This window comes from Polyodon spathula, chromosome 21, assembly GCF_017654505.1.
Source record: "Polyodon spathula isolate WHYD16114869_AA chromosome 21, ASM1765450v1, whole genome shotgun sequence".
Taxonomy (NCBI): domain Eukaryota; kingdom Metazoa; phylum Chordata; class Actinopteri; order Acipenseriformes; family Polyodontidae; genus Polyodon; species Polyodon spathula.
In genome coordinates, this window is record NC_054554.1 from 27,401,379 (window position 1) to 27,417,000 (window position 15,622).

General features: G+C 41.5%; 2 protein-coding genes across 4 annotated transcripts in view; both read left to right on the plus strand.

Moving 5' to 3' along the window:
- LOC121296023 (protein tweety homolog 2-like) overlaps nucleotides 1–5,893 on the plus strand; it is a 29,765-nt gene extending 23,872 nt beyond the window's left edge. Inside the window, exons 7-15 of one of the 2 annotated variants that reach the window (XM_041221160.1) lie at nucleotides 649–718; nucleotides 844–899; nucleotides 2,282–2,374; nucleotides 2,726–2,818; nucleotides 3,033–3,175; nucleotides 3,541–3,726; nucleotides 3,927–4,005; nucleotides 4,510–4,527; nucleotides 5,223–5,893. In XM_041221160.1, coding sequence (XP_041077094.1) covers nucleotides 649–718; nucleotides 844–899; nucleotides 2,282–2,374; nucleotides 2,726–2,818; nucleotides 3,033–3,175; nucleotides 3,541–3,726; nucleotides 3,927–4,005; nucleotides 4,510–4,527; nucleotides 5,223–5,303 — 819 coding nt within the window. In that variant the 3' untranslated portion in view covers nucleotides 5,304–5,893. The remainder of the gene's footprint in view (nucleotides 1–648; nucleotides 719–843; nucleotides 900–2,281; nucleotides 2,375–2,725; nucleotides 2,819–3,032; nucleotides 3,176–3,540; nucleotides 3,727–3,926; nucleotides 4,006–4,509; nucleotides 4,528–5,222) is intronic. The other variant, XM_041221161.1, reaches the window with a different exon arrangement.
- A 3,068-nt stretch (nucleotides 5,894–8,961) lies between these two features.
- LOC121296101 (dynein intermediate chain 2, axonemal-like) lies at nucleotides 8,962–15,469 on the plus strand. Of its 2 annotated transcripts, none has more exons than XM_041221301.1 (14): nucleotides 8,962–9,097; nucleotides 10,136–10,326; nucleotides 10,555–10,716; nucleotides 10,907–11,031; nucleotides 11,260–11,402; nucleotides 11,791–11,904; nucleotides 12,200–12,339; nucleotides 12,581–12,703; nucleotides 12,819–13,042; nucleotides 13,266–13,401; nucleotides 13,803–13,949; nucleotides 14,040–14,276; nucleotides 14,724–14,756; nucleotides 15,151–15,469. In XM_041221301.1, the coding sequence occupies exons 2-14, from the start codon at nucleotides 10,144–10,146 to the stop codon at nucleotides 15,154–15,156; spliced, it is 1,773 nt and encodes a 590-aa protein (XP_041077235.1). In that variant the 5' UTR covers nucleotides 8,962–9,097; nucleotides 10,136–10,143; the 3' UTR covers nucleotides 15,157–15,469. The 2 variants fall into 2 exon arrangements, with proteins under 2 accessions (XP_041077235.1, XP_041077236.1); XM_041221302.1 differs by having other exon boundaries at nucleotides 10,139–10,326.
- The last annotated feature ends 153 nt before the right edge of the window (nucleotides 15,470–15,622 follow it).

A 15,622-nucleotide genomic window follows, 5' to 3' on the forward strand; every position in this document is an offset into this window, starting at 1 on the left:
GCCTTATCTATGCAACCTGGGATATGATTTTGGGAGCCAATATTCTGAGATTTATGAGCACAGTATTTATTAGCACAGTATCGGAGTTCTTAGCTGAACATCATTACTGGCCTGATTTTTTTTTTTAAGCTTTTACATGCACTGCAAACAGCTGCGCAGAAACCAATTGCATTTCTGAACAGTTTGTTCGAGTGGTAGCAAAGCAGATTAGAAGCCGGGATACAGGGAGCAGGAGCGCTGGATATTAGTATCAGATCAGTGGCATTCAGTGTTACAGCTGGACCACTAACCGGCAGGTCAAACCCTGCTTGTAGTTTATTGGACCTGCTCCATATTTACCTTTTGATTCTAATGTAAGTTTTACATACCAAATACTATAGGTGCTGCCTATGTACTGCAATTGCTCTGCTATTTATAAAAGCAATTGAATATTAGACAAGTTTATGGGAAGTTGCAAAGTTATGATACTTACAGTATGCATTTCCAAGCTTCAGGCACCTGAATTAAATATATTGCTTGGTAAATGATGTTAGCCTTGCCTGCTGCTGGATTCAATGTGTGATCCAACAGTGCTTGCGTTTCTGTTTCCTCAAAGGCACCTTTTTGAGAGGCTGAATAGCCATTAGTGTTAACTATTTCTCTTCTCAGGGCACCAGTGACTTCTGCGTGGCTCCAGACAAGTTCATCATGAACCTGACTCGCAATGCGATCAGCACAGGTAGGGAAAGCCCGCAGCCTTTCATTTCTATTGTTCTTTTAATATCTATTGCGGTCGGAAAATTAGGGGTTTTGCATGAGTGTGAACTGTGTGTTGTGTTTTATAGTGCTGTCTCTCTCTTGCAGATATTGTGCATTATTACCTGTACTGCAGCCAGAGCATGCCTAACCCCTTCCAGCAGGTACAGTATCTCTTCTGATTTTTCATTTTACAGTTTCATTGTACAGCAAGTAGATCCGTTTAACGCGAAAGAGTCAAAAAGTACAACTTCAGGGTACAAATATGAGGAAGTGAGGAAATACTGGGACATAACGGCAGCATGAAAGAGGAAAGTCTAGGGCATGTGGCCTTAGAGGGTGCCATCAGCCACCATGTTGCCCAAATGTGAGAAGCGTTGGGCAGCACACTGTTCCAGTCGCAGCTCCTTTTCTGTCATCCTGGCTGTGATGTGTTGGTGGTGGCCCCTATGGTCTGATGCACCACTGCTATTCGAGGAGTGTACATGCATTTTAAAATGCCTTCGAGCATGTTCTAACAAGGTAAAGTGTGCCAGTTAAGGGTGTGCTGATACGCATAATTGCCTTTAAGAAGGTCTGTGCAGTATCTTTGGAAAAGAAATACCCACTGCACTACACAGTCTCCTAAAACTAATTGCCGGGCTGGATTATGATAACTTTCAATATAACCTTGGGGAACTAGGAAAGTGTACTGATTTTATGATGACGACTTTACAGATTTTCGTGGTATGAGTCATTTTAATTCTGCATGATCGCATAATTTTTCACTACGCACGAGTCATAAGCGTCATTAAAAAAAAAAAAAAAGGAGAATAAATAGATCTGAGAAAATGGCAGTGCAGGCTCCACAGTAATGTTGTGGCATGCTAAAACAATACATTAAAAAATGTTACTTAACCCTCATTATAAAAAAACACAGCCGCTTAAAAGCGCTCTGTTTCTCAGCTAACCTCTCATTACCCTGTGCATGCAGACAGCACTCGTTAGATCAATAATCCAGTATAGGACTGTAATGCAGTCAGAGCTAATTAACTGGAGCTCTCTTCACACTTAACAGACTGAACCCCAGCAAAGCAACGATTACAACGCTTTGCTCTCTGAGGTACTCTGTTGCAGTATCGAAGCAGTCTTATTGCAGCAAAGGGTGTCTTCAATTTTGTATAGGGTTATGTCTGGTTAAGAACCTTAAAACATGAAAAAAAATATTTCCGAATGACAGATTAATCCCCACAGTGGAGGTCTGTCCGTTTACCTCAGGTGCTCTGTATCTGAGTTTGGGATTACAGCATGTTGCAGTGGGACTTGCTGAGTAAAGAGTATGACCATGTGACCAGGACAGTCTGTATCGCACCCCTTCTAGCAACGCTCTCCATCTTTCAGTACAGCATCCTTGAACAGGCTGATGGAGCCGTCTGCTGGTCTGAATATAGTATTTCATCACCTGATGAAGTCTGTTAGAGCTGGTGGTTGGGTGGTTTTAAGTGTTTAAATGTCTGTTGATCCTGACTCTGTGTGTGTGTGTGTTTGTGTGCTTGGACTCCCCTAGGCTCTGACAATCTACCAGCGCTCAGTGACCACCATGCAGATCCAGATTCAAGGGCTGCTCCAGTTCGCAGTGCCCATGTTCCCCACAGCAAAGGTAAGCCTGGCACTCCCCCAGTGGGAGGGTAACAATGCTCCAGTGCCACACTAATGTGCATCTATATACATACATACATATGAACTTAGACACACAAAACACAAAATTGCATGTTTACTTATACTGATTAAAGGTAAAATATACTAACCTTACGGCTAGTGCCTTTTTCACAATTTAATGCTTGTCAAGTTATGGACTGTTTTAAAAATGTTAAAAATGTAGACAGTTTAAAGAGAATAGGATATTAGCTGTATATATATAATGTATTTTCTAGATCTGTATAGATCCACTCTCATGCCTTTGCTCTGGTCTGTGGAGTCACTGCTGTCTGTGCTGTGTGTGTTTCTGCAGAGAGATTTGCTGGGGATTCAGCAGATGTTGAACGGTTCTGAAGCCAGCCTGCACCAGCTCACTGCCCTGCTGGACTGCCGGAGCCTGCACAAGGTAAGAGCACCCTCAGCCTTCACAGACGGAGAACAGGGTCTGGGTATGGATGATAATTCTGCTGGACTTGTGGATGCTTGATTTGTTTGGCCACTTGTTGTGAGTGGGTGTGTTTTATTGGCTGCTTGGTGCGGTGGCTGTATTTGATTGGCTGCGTGTTGTGGGTGGGTGATTTGATTGGCTGCATGGTGAATAAGTGTGTCTCGCTCACTAGGACTACCTGGACGCTCTGATCGGTGTGTGTTATGATGGGGTCGAGGGGCTGCTCTATCTCAGCCTCTTCTCACTGCTGGCAGGCACTGCCTTCTGTGCCATGCTATGTGCCATCCCCCGCGCCTGGAGACACTTTGATAACAGGTACAGCAACCAGCAACCCTCTGTCCCACTTACAGCCAGCAATAGCCCTATACCCCCTTCTAAAAGTTTTCCCGTGTATTTACCATACCCTGATTTGCCACATTTATTAATATGCTTTACTATAACTTGCAAATGTGTACCGGTGCTTTCACTATGCTCCATTGCACTTTGCTCTGCTTTTACTGTGGGAAACTTGTATAAAAGCTATGCATCCATCCCATTGGAGTGCTATGATAATCCCATGAAGAAAACCCTGCAGCTTTCTATGTGCCACCAGTTGTTACAGATCAGTTCCTTTGCCAGTGTAGTTCCAGCGGTTCTGGGTTGTAGATCACTATTTGAGTGTTTTGTATCTTTCTCCTCAGAGACCGTGATTATGATGACATCGATGAGGAGGACCCCTTCAACCCCCAAGCGCGGCGTATCGCGGCCCACAATCCCGTGCGGGGACAGATCCACAGCTTCTGCAGCTACAGTAGCAGCATGGGTAGCCAGAGCAGCCTGCAGCCCCCCGCACAGGCCGTGTCTAACGCACCCGTCTCCGAGTACATGTGAGTGTGTCGCCAGAGCACACCGCAGCCTGGCAAAATAAGGCAACTGACTCCCAGGATGAGACTGTGAAAGGGTTTGGGTAGCGCGGTGGTTAGAGTGGGCTGGGCTACAGAGTGGAGGTCGTGGGTTTCAGTGCCGGGCTGCAGTGTGGAGTGTTGTGGCTTTGACTGCTTTTTAATTGTCTGTTTGTTGTCTGCAGGAACCAGTCAGTGCTGTTCGGAGGGAACCCGCGCTATGAAAACGTGCCCCTGATAGGGAGAGGCTCCCCTCCCCCCTCGGTGCGTTGGGTCCCAGAGGCCAAGTCCTTCCTCTGATCACACCTGCTTATCGCTGCTCTTGTTAGGCACACAGCAACAGCACTTCAGAAAGTGTCTCAGCCAAGCTGCAGGACACAGGACACACACACACTCACTCGCACACGCACACACTCACTCACTCGCACACACACACACTCACTCGCGCGCACACACACACGGCACCCTTTAGGACACTCCCTCTCTGTACTCCCCAGATTGATCTATAGCTGGGCCCAGTATCACTCATCTCAATGTAGCCCCCTAGGTGGCCAGGTTTTCCTCTGACTAGGCAGATGAAGCACTGTCACTCGGAGGGGTCTGATGAAATGTCAAAGTCCCTTTAAAACACGTTACCTGAGTCCCCCTCCTCTCCCTTGCCACACTGCTCTTCTGTTTTCAGCTAACGGCGCTTTTGTTTCTTTTTGTTTGTTTGTTTGTTTGTTTGTTTGTTTGTTTTTTCAACTTTTTGTGGAGCTAATCTCCCAGCCATTTAAAAAAAAAAGAGTAAGTTTAAGTTTAACTTTTCTCTGAATGTTGCTGTCTCAGAAAACTCATCATTTCTTCATTTTTGTTATCTTCTTTATTTTTGGATTTTGTTTTGTTGATTTTTTAAATTTTTTCTTTCCCACACTTTGGTGCCTGTCTTTGTTTTTCATTTCCTATCACATCACATTTCTGCATGGAATGAATACATTATTTATTTATTTATTTATCTGTCACTTGCTTTAAAAAAAAAAATATATATATATATATATATATATATATATATATATATATATATATAAAAATGTATGTGGGTCGAGAGGGGATAGTGATAGCAAAGTACAGATTCAGACTGTTGAGGTTAGGACTGAGTTATCCTCCCTCGCTTGTAGAGCTGGGAGGGATGTCTGTCTACTCGTGACTGACTGGAGCCAATGCCCTCACCCACCCCCTTCCATGAGCACTACGTTCACGCTGGTTTTTTTTGGGTTTTTTTTTTTTTAGATTGTTTGCTCATTCATTTATTTATTGGAGCTTTGCGCTGTACTAAACCAGTCCATTGTGTCACATGGTAAATCACAGTGAGAACAAACATGTTATAACACCCACAAATAAAATAATAAACTTGTCGGGAACACTGCTGATGATATCAGCAATAGCCAGCTCCATAAGCATCCTCCCTCACACCCTGCCTCTCTGTTTGTCTGTTTCTCCAGTACTCCCCAAGCATGAGGGCCACCTACCTGTCTGTGACTGACGACCAGCTGAGGCACTCTGGGAGCGATCTGCAGGTGTAGCCGTGCCCTGGGGTCCTCCATCTGTCTGTGACTCTGTTGCCATGAGCACTGTTAATAACCTGCAATCCTGCACCGACAGACTGGCCGCTGGGGTGGAAGAGTCTGTTAGGGACAATCCACGCAGGCTCTTAATGAAATGAGAGTTTAGCTTGAAGGAGGATGGGTGTCTTCCCTCTCTGTCAATCTCACTGTGGGGGAATTTTATTATTTTATTATGTTGCTCTGTATAGATATAGAGATGCAGGCCACACTTTAATTTAACAATCTATTTCTAAAATAATTAATCATTACCATTGTAATACTAAGGTCGCCCTAATTACTATACATTTTCTTATAAAACCATATTGCTATAGCCAGTAATCATTAATAGGTATCTAATATTGTTTATAACACAGTTATTACAGGACTGTTCTTTTATTGCAGTTGTATTAAAATGACAGCAGGAAGTCTCCTACAATGAAATTACTTCCAGGATAACTTAAAAAATTATTGCAGATTGGCATGCATGTGTACAACTGGACACAGGTCTGCAGCGTTTCATCAAAACATTCCTAAACTAATCTCTCTTTAATATGTAGCAATTTTTTTTAAGCCATTTAAAAAAAAAAAAAAAAAAAAAAAAAAATAGGTAATAAGAAACTTTGTTTAAACAAATAATAATAATTTATATTTATTATATATATAATATATATATCTATATTAATATATATATTATATATATAATATGTGTGTGTGTGTGTGTGTGTGTGTGTGAATTGTGTAAATATAAATAAATGTGTGCAAAGGAACAATTGATGCCATCAGTGCTATGACTTAATGTAATATGTTATTTAAACTGTAGGCACGGAACTGACATTTCCTGTGTAGCCAGTCGAAACAAGAAATAAAAGGGCAGATATGTTGGGAAATGACACCACAGTCGCTGCACTCTTACTGTACCTCCGCCATTTTGAAACGCCCACAGAGTAAGCTCCTCTGAATTAGCTAACGTTACGAAGCGCGCTCTGGGCATGGAACTTGTTCAATCGAAGCGCCACGGAACGATCTGGAGCGCTCTGTCTTTTGAACGCAGTCCTGGCTTTTTGGTTTCACAAAACTGGGTCTTATCAAGTACTCGCACTTGTGGCTTCAATTAATTAACGTGTTAACAGAGTGTTGATGTCTGTTCTAAAAACACAGGTTTATTTGCAAATTTTTACTTGCAAGTTGGGTTCACCCCCATCCCCTCCCTTCCTGCTTGGCTGCCTGCATGCCTGGGCCAAAACTCTTCTCCAGCACTTCCACACACTGTAATTCTGAATGACTGTTTGAACTCTTAAAAGCACAAGGCAGACCAAATGTGATCGTGTGCATGACTAGGTCATGGACCAATTCCGTCTTTCCATCAGTCTTCCAAGACCTACTAATTTATAAAAAAAAAAAAACGCCTTTTGTCTGTGTGTCTGTGTGTGTGTGTCATTTCTAATATGAAGCAGTTCAACTCTGGGCTGGGCTGCATTGCTAAAATATCAGATGGGTAGGAGGCATTAGCCTCTCTCACTGAACAACTGTTGTTGGATCTTACAAATGAAATAACCATCTTCCATTGCTGATATGTCTGTTCATCTTTGGGGTCCCCCCCCCATTTTATTGAAATGCATTTTTTTTCTATTTAGACTTATATATCTATTTTATTTCCAATTTTTTTTTCCTGTAAATGTCTTGTATAATAATAACGTTGATTTGTAAGTCTATGTGCCACAAGTCTATTTGATATATCTAATAGGTAAAGTTTGTCTTGCTAGGATGAAGGTGCAAGTCCAATCAGATCGCCAGGTTGCTGGCCTTGCTGTTATCGTGCAGCCAATCAAAGAAAGAGGGCATGGTCCTGGGTCTGTGTACAGGGTGGTGAAAAAGCGTTGGATGTACAAACGTGATTCTCTGCACCAAACGTTGTGACACAAGATGTCACGTGGGGGGGGGGGGGCTTTCATTGTGGAGAAAGCAGCTTCGTGCAGCATTGTCATGCAGGGCACACAAGACGGATGGTGTCCTTCAGTTCCGCTGGTTATGTTTTTTCCAAATCAGCAGCTGATTTTATAACCACTGTTCTGTAGAGCTGAGAACCAGCCTAGCAAGTAAGCAGGATTAAAGCCCAGTATCCATGGCTAATGACATTGGAACCGGTTCAGTAGCCACTGTGGCTTCGGGTCTTTGGGCCGGCCTGCTGTTTTCTCCTCCACAGACTCCACAACCTTCACAGAATCACTACCGGTTACCTCAACTCCTACTGCGAGCCCTGCCTTTTATGCACACTGGAATGCAATGTGGTAACTCACAAATCAAGCCTCAAAGTCCCTGTTATCAATGTTTGTGTGGGGAGTGCAGTATATTGATGTAATCAACAGCAGAGCCGAGTTGAGTTCTAGCACATCTTTAACACTGGGGCTTAAATGACTTTTATTTTGATTAGTGCATAGCGCCGCCTGGTGAACCGTGTGCATTTTTAGCTGGAGTTTAACTTATTGGCATGCCAGATTGAGTGCAGTAAAATTGCAAATGTGGGAATGGGGAACTCTCAGTTATTGCAATAGATGGGACAATTATTTCAGTGCTGGTTGCTTACATTGCTAGCAAGGCCCACTGTCTTCCAGAGGAGAAGACTCAGCAGGCCTGAGCCCCTGGACTGAGCCTGTCTGCTTTTTAAATGTGTGGTTCAGTAGAATCCCCTGTATGTATGTATGTATGTATGTATGTATGTACGTATGTTTTTTCAAAGCATGTAACTTGTTTTGTTGTAGCACTTTGCGCAGTGGGGCCTAGTTTTTATGTATTATTATTCCACTACCCCCCCCCCCCCCAAAAAAAAAGAGGGGAATAAAAAATTTTAATACATTACATGGGTCTGTCATTGTGTGTGTGTGTGTGTGTGTGTGTACTGTATGTGACTTGAGTTCATGACCCAGCCACCACTTGTGGGAGTCATTGGAACAAACCAGAAAATTAGACAAGATTAGAGTTGCCATCTATGAGGTACAAAACACCGGGAAGTTTAAACTCGTGACACATAGTCGTCCAATAGGAGACAATGATAATATTACTATTATACAATTGACTATTGTCTATTGCAGTGATATTACAGTATTGGTTTTGTAGAGTTGCTCTACAATCTACATGGATGAGGCAGTATAAGATTAAAAACGTACTGAGATTAAAAACCAGGATATTTTAGTGTCCCGGCATGGCATGCTGAAATCCAGGGACATCTCAAAAAACGGGAGAGCCCTAGACAGATCCTTCATGACCTGATAGGTCTTGCCTACCTACTGTTCAGCATTATCTAATTTTACACAACTTCTGAGATTTCTTAAAGAAACAAGGTCAATGCAGTCTAATACATAAATTGCATTATAAAGACATTTCAGTGTTTTGGGGTTTTGTTATGTTTTGGATTTAAATGCCACATTCATTAAAACAAACATAACAAGCTATTTTTATTCTAAAAGTAAAACTGTTTAAAAACCGTGAAGGTAGAATTAAACATCGTGTTACTAGAAATATTATAGTTCTCCACGTAAGTCACATCAATAACTTTTAAAGCACTACTCTAATGGGTGCATTTTTTTAAGGGCAGCAAATTCTTTCAGTTTTGTTAGCCGCGCTACTGAAGGGAAGAGGTGTGTCTTAAGAGTTGCTAGGAAACTGTAAACTACTGCGTGCAGAGTTTGGACGTTTCAGAGCTGGAGAAACCAACGGAAATTTGAAATAATATTTAAAAACAAAAACTCCAGCACACATAGCAGCGACATAAACAGGTAATAATGAGCAAGAATTTAAAATAATGTCGCTTTTCTTATAATAATAATAATAATAATAATAATAATAATAATAATAATAATAATAATTGTTTTCAGCCAAGGCCTTCGAAAATAAATACTATCGTGGCACAAGTTAGACTTATTATTGTTGTATTGAAAATATTTCCCTGGTGCTGTGTTATTTTATTACCAGGTCACAGTTTGTTTAATTGCTCCCAAAATACGTAACCAAAACGTAAATACAGGCCATGGCTAGTTACCATTGGAGAAAAACTCCCCAGTGTCACGTGATTGTAAAACAATAACATATTCATCGTTTTTTATGGGTTTGCTCTTTTTGAAAATCATCTACAGGTAATATACTGTTAAGTAACTTGAATTACGAACAGTGGTACAGACAAAATAATATCATGTTAAAGTAATCTTTAACATAGTGTTCAGAATTTTCCAGTAAACAAACTGACAAGTTAAAATGGACTACATTTTGATGAGGAACTTACTTTTGTGGTTGACACATGCCCACATGGTCAGAGCCTGAGCCTTTTAACTTAATATTTCTCCCCTGCCTTTTCCAGTGTGTGCTATAACAGCATCTATAAATATTTTAGGAATAGGAAGTCATACAGTATTTCATTTTCCTATATAATCTGCCAATGTTATACATTTATGTACATTTCATAAATAAACCCTTTACATTTTTGCAACTATTATTGAGTTATTTGGGTGTTCATAATTTTTATTGTTAGTGTTTTTCATAACATCATTTGAATGGCATTTGATTATTTCAATGTAATCTTAACAATTTTTTAAACATATTTTAAACTGTATCTTTTGTTGCTGGCTATGAAACCGATAAGCAAATATTAAAATTAAAAAATTAAAAAAATAATTTAACTGTTACTTAGTAACTAGCAAAATGGTTAGCATGTGTTAAAAACTATTACATAGAGCCTAGTACATAGTCAAAACCGTGCAAACAGTGGCATATGTTTCTTGTCCCAAAACTGAAGCCCTGATCTGTGTTTCTGGCTCAAGCAGTCGTCATGGAGATTGTATATGTGTACACAAAGAAGCGCAGCGAGTTCGGCAGACAATGTAACTTCTCGGACCGGTCAGCTGAGCTGCATGTGGACATCCTCCCAGACCCCAGCCAGATGGACAACTACATTGAGAGAAACCCCTGCGACACCCCCACCCAGTGTGCCCAAGAGATGTCAGAACATGAGGTCAGTTTATTTTCTTTATATTGAGAACGGTCTGGCGTTGAAGGCATTGAAAGATTCTCTGTTTATCCACCAAGCAGATCCAAGATACCTTGCCTTAGAGGGAACCACCCTTTTTCTTAAGGGATAAGAGAGTTGATCAGTCTTTATGCCCAATCCACTGCCATTTAAGTGGTTTGACAGTCGCAAGATTAATACTTTAGTGATATTGGTATGTTTATTGGTTTGCAGGTGAACACAGAATGCTTTCAGACTGAAACGCGAGGGATAAACCATGTGGAAGGGGGCTGGCCAAAGGATGTCAACCCACAAGAGATGGAGCAGACCATTCGCTACAGGAAGAAGGTGGAGAAGGACGAGAACTACGTCAATACCGTCTTGCAGCTCGGTAGCGTGAGTACTGCTGGGGATAAAAAACAAAGATGGGATGATTGTTAACAAGTTGATATGTACAGCTAACCCTCGTATGATATAAGACTGGCTATAACTTTGTTAACATTAAAGGTGCAGCTGTGCAAGTAGACATAAACAATTATGAACTGTGTATGATATGATGAGGTACTGTTTTCCCTGCTTCCCGCAGCTTATGGAACACTGCATCAAGCAGAACAACGCCATTGATATTTACCAGCAGTACTTTGAGGAGGAGGAGGAAGTATCAGTAGGTGATGAGGTGCAGCCTTCAGCAAAGACCATCAACGTCTTCAGGTACCAGAGATGTGTGTGATGCAGTAAGTAGAGGTGGGGGCATGTGAAGAATGGTGCACTAGTGGTTAGATTTGAGGAACAAGAAGCAGTTAAGCCAATTTTTTTAAGTTGACAGACTGGGAAGAAGGGAATTCAAGTGGTTAGGGCTACATTTGTTTTTACAATTTGCGCTGAGTAACAATTGTCTGGTTGTTTGAATCCTGAACTTGTGTTTTTGTCCCCATAAAGAGACCCAAATGAGATCAAGCGCACTGCCACTGGTCTGTCGTGGCACCCCGATGGTGCAAAGAAGTTGGCAGTTGCATATTCTTCTCTGGAGTTCCAGAGGGCCACCAAGGACATGTGTTTCGACTCCTACATATGGGACATTGGTGAGGAGCCCAGCACCCACTGACTATAGCAAGCCCACTAAGTGTGGACTTAATGCCCAGTTCAGCCTTGAAAATTAAAAGATATCATCAGTTTAAGATTTCAAATGAGATTCAACACAACGGTAGTAATCTTTCACAAAATGACAAAAAAAAGTGTGCATAATTAAGAAAACTCTCCCCTGGAGCAGAGTTCGACAGTATATATTCAAATGTTTATCCACTGTTCTCAGTTTGTTGTGACTTTTCTGGTTTACATTACACATGCTTACAGTATGTATGTACAATACAGAAGTGCATATGGTAACTTACATGTCGCTGTTTCCTGTGCAAATGAAAAGAGGTGCCAGTTGCTGTTTCACTGTAGATACCCCTTACATTATCCTCACAGAAAATCCAGACAAACCTGAGATGACCCTGAAACCAGTGTCCCCCCTCGTCTGTCTGGAGTACAACCCTAAAGACTCTCATGTTCTGATTGGCGGCTGTTACAATGGGCAAATTGGTGAGAAGTGTTTTATTCTGCATACTTCCTCCTTGCATCCATGTCCACTGGGCTTGTTTGAACTACTTTTAAGATGGAGATATTAACTTTTAAGGTTATTATTTCAACTCTTTTTTTTGGCATGGTGATTTTAAATTCCTGGAAATTGGTGACAGTTGTTGGGCAAATATTGTAACTCCATTTATATAAAAGAGAATGTTCTCCAATCCACATTTTCTGCTCACTCCTCGTCGTTTATGTAGATATTGGGTTTTCTTCATCTGTTTTATCCACTGTTCTCTCTCTCTCTGGACAGCTTACTGGGACACTCGCAAGGGGAGCCAGCCAGTGGAGATGTCCTCAATTGAGCACAGCCACAGAGACCCTGTCTACAAAGTGATCTGGTTACAGTCAAAGACAGGCACAGACTATTTCTCTGCATCAACTGACGGACAAGTAAGTTGCCTTTTCTAACTAGATGTCTCCTGGTCTTTAGCGGAATCATCGTTATGGTCATTGTAGACAGATCTTAACAGTGCAGATCTGATTGAATCAGGTGAGGTCTAAGTCATTGTTTTGTCCTAGGCAGCACCCAAATTATAGACATTTGTAGTTACAGTAGACAATTAGCAACTACCAATTACCATTATATACCTGTACCACATCGATATTTGTTTTTTAATATTCACATTTGCAGGTTCTGTGGTGGGATATTCGGAAGATGAGCGAGCCTACAGAGAAACTGATACTTGACACGAGCAAGAAGGGGAACCTGGACAATGCACTAGGAGCCATCTCTCTGGAGTTTGAGACAACAATGGTGAGACCCCTACTGTCTTTCTCAATCTCTCGTTCTGTCTATATGGGTCAGAGGTTCTCTGCTCCAGAGTGACTGACTTGGCATTTGTTTATTGATAATTTATATGTTTACACAGCCAACAAAGTTCATGGTTGGAACAGAGCAGGGGCAGGTGGTATCGTGCAACCGAAAAGCAAAGACCCCTGCAGAAAAGATTGTCTGCACCTACAGTGGCCACCATGGGCCAATCTACGCCCTGCAAAGGAACCCCTTCTTCCCCAAGAACTTCCTGACTGTGGCCGACTGGACGGCACGCATCTGGTCAGAGGAAATCAAGGAGTCCTCCATCATGTGGACCAAGTAAGGGGCTCTTTAAGGATGGATTTACTAAGCCTTTCCTTGAGCAAAAAATAAAAAGTTGCTGTAATAACCCTTGTAAGAAACGTAACAGTAAGTAGCATTGATAAAACTTGGCCTCCAAATGTCAGTTACTAAGTTAATATTATTAAGCATGCTCTGTAGTTTCTTAGCAAGCTTCTGGCGCACCTGCTGTATGTGCTCACTCACACCTGTTGTGTTTCAGGTACCACATGGCTTACCTGACGGACGGCTGCTGGAGTCCGGTCAGACCCGCTGTGTTCTTTACTACTAGGATGGACGGCACTCTGGATGTGTGGGACTTCCTGTTCAAGCAAAACGACCCCACGCTTAGCCTGAAGGTAGGCTTTTCCATGATAACAAAACACTGAATCAAAAGACATAGAGAACTTAGAAACTAAGTCCAATAAAAAATATGTTTCCACTTGTGCCTTCATCGGTGTATCAGTTTGATCAAAATCATGTTTCCAGCTCAGGTTTACAACTGAACTAGTTTCAAAGACCTCTACTAGCACTGATCCTGCACTATGTACCTTCGTCCAAGATTAGGGATAATCAGGGTCCGTGAAACCAGTTTTTCAAGGTCCTTCAGGATATTTTCATAGATCAGCCGTTCATAAGTTGTCATGGTTTGACTCTGAATGTCCCGTCATGTGTGGAGTATGAACTGCTGGTTTACCCTCAGTGGTTTCAAAGTTCTTAAACTAAAGCATGTCCCCTCCCCTTCGTTTGCTGGTCACAGGTGTGTGATGAATCCCTGTACTCCCTGCGGGTCCAGGACAATGGAAGGTTCCTCGCCTGCGGCTCCCAGCTTGGCACAACTACGCTGCTGGAGATCTCTCCCGAACTGTGCACTCTGCAGAGGAATGAGAAGGCACTGGCCTCTGCGGTAAGAGCAAGGGTCAGTAAAATGTGAGTTTTTATTTTGACTTTTTAAAAGTCTAATTCACAACCCCTTGCCCCATTCTTTTTTCCACAGATGTTTGAGCGGGAGACAAAGCGTGAGAAAATTTTGGAGGCACGTCACCGTGAGATGCGCCTAAAGGAGCGCAGCCGCTCAGAGCAGGGCAAGGAAGAGGAGGCGAAGGATGAGGACACAGAGGAGAGCAGCGAGGACCTGGTGGTGCGAGCAGAGAAGGAGTTCTTCGAGGTCGTGGAGTTTGAGCTCAAGAAGAGAGAGCGTGAGGAGGAGAAGTCACAAAGCAAAGCTGACAAGGTAAGAGTGGGGTATAGAGAGAAAGACAAGTTGATAAAACACAGCACAGGCAATATAGCACTTCAGAAATGTGTTGTTTACTCCTTGATAACTGGCATTGTTAACTACCAATAAAGGTTACAGGAGAAGAACAACATTTCCTTGAAGGATTTTAAATCATTCACATATTAGAATCGCAATGGTGTAAACCAATATACCCTGGTTATCTATTTCAGTGCTGGTGTGCTACATTTCATAACAAGTAAGCTACTACTTTACAATATTTGTTCTAATGTTGGTATTTTAATGGTACCAATGCATTATACGTTTTTAAAGGTATTCAAAGATTGAGAAGACAAATAGACAAGACCTTCTCCCTGGTTAGATCTCATTCCTGACCTACAGTAATACACACAACCCTTAATGTTATTCAGATCACACGTGCTCAAAATGTATCTTGTTTTTCAGGAGAAGGAGATTTCTGAAGAGAAAGAGGCTCAGGTATGTAATTTGTAAGACGTTATTTTTCAGTGGTCTGGTTAGAAGACTGCTTGGTAGTGAAACAGTTTATAGTATCATTGGATAACTCAAATTTTAGTGCTCAATTTAATTAACTTTTTCCTTTTTCACAGTCTAATAATGCAGCTCACAGTGGCCTTTTTCACAGTGCTGACAACTTATTGGTTGAGCTTTTGTGCATATCTTGGGAAACACTTGTCTAGTTTTGATTAAACTGCTCATGAGCATGTTATGAAATACTAGTCTATGAGCTGTGGATATAGGTCATAGTGCCCTATGTTGTTCAAGATACCAATACCTGTAATGTGTTCCTGTATTTGTATGTTTGGTTTGGATATGTATTTTACTGACATACCTTGTTTTCCATGTCATGCAGGATTAATCCTGAAGATTGACCTGAATATGGAAGAAGGAAAAAACTGTAATTTATTTTTTCAGGATTGATGCCAACATTCACGGTGGTGAATGCTTTACAGAGCAGACACAACAGTCTTTTCCTCCATTGCACATGTTTTCTCTCTCCTGAGTATATACAGTCCCTCAGTGTGGCCCTATAATCTTTGGAGGAGAGACCTCCAGGCACTCCATTCCTCACTGGACTGACAGCAAATAGGAAGATTAATTAATGTTTGTAGCTAACTGAGCAAAGTGTCCGGAGAAAACAAATGAGACACTGCAATCCCCACTGAGAAGAACTGCAGATTTGTATATATATATATATATATATATATATATATATATATATATATATATATATAAATATTTGTGCTGTCACATAAGTATTAACTTTATTATATTAAATACTGTATTACATGGTAGTTCTAATGTTTCTTTACAGTCTGCAAATA

Excerpts from the sequence above, each read along its gene's own strand:
- LOC121296101 (XM_041221301.1), top strand. The coding sequence starts at position 10,144 with ATGGAGATTGTATATGTGTACACAAAGAAGCGCAGCGAGTTCGGCAGA. Across the intron at positions 11,032-11,259 it reads AAGACCATCAACGTCTTCAG|AGACCCAAATGAGATCAAGC; the intron begins GTACCAGAGATG and ends GTCCCCATAAAG. Across the intron at positions 13,950-14,039 it reads AGAAGGCACTGGCCTCTGCG|ATGTTTGAGCGGGAGACAAA; the intron begins GTAAGAGCAAGG and ends TTTTTTCCACAG.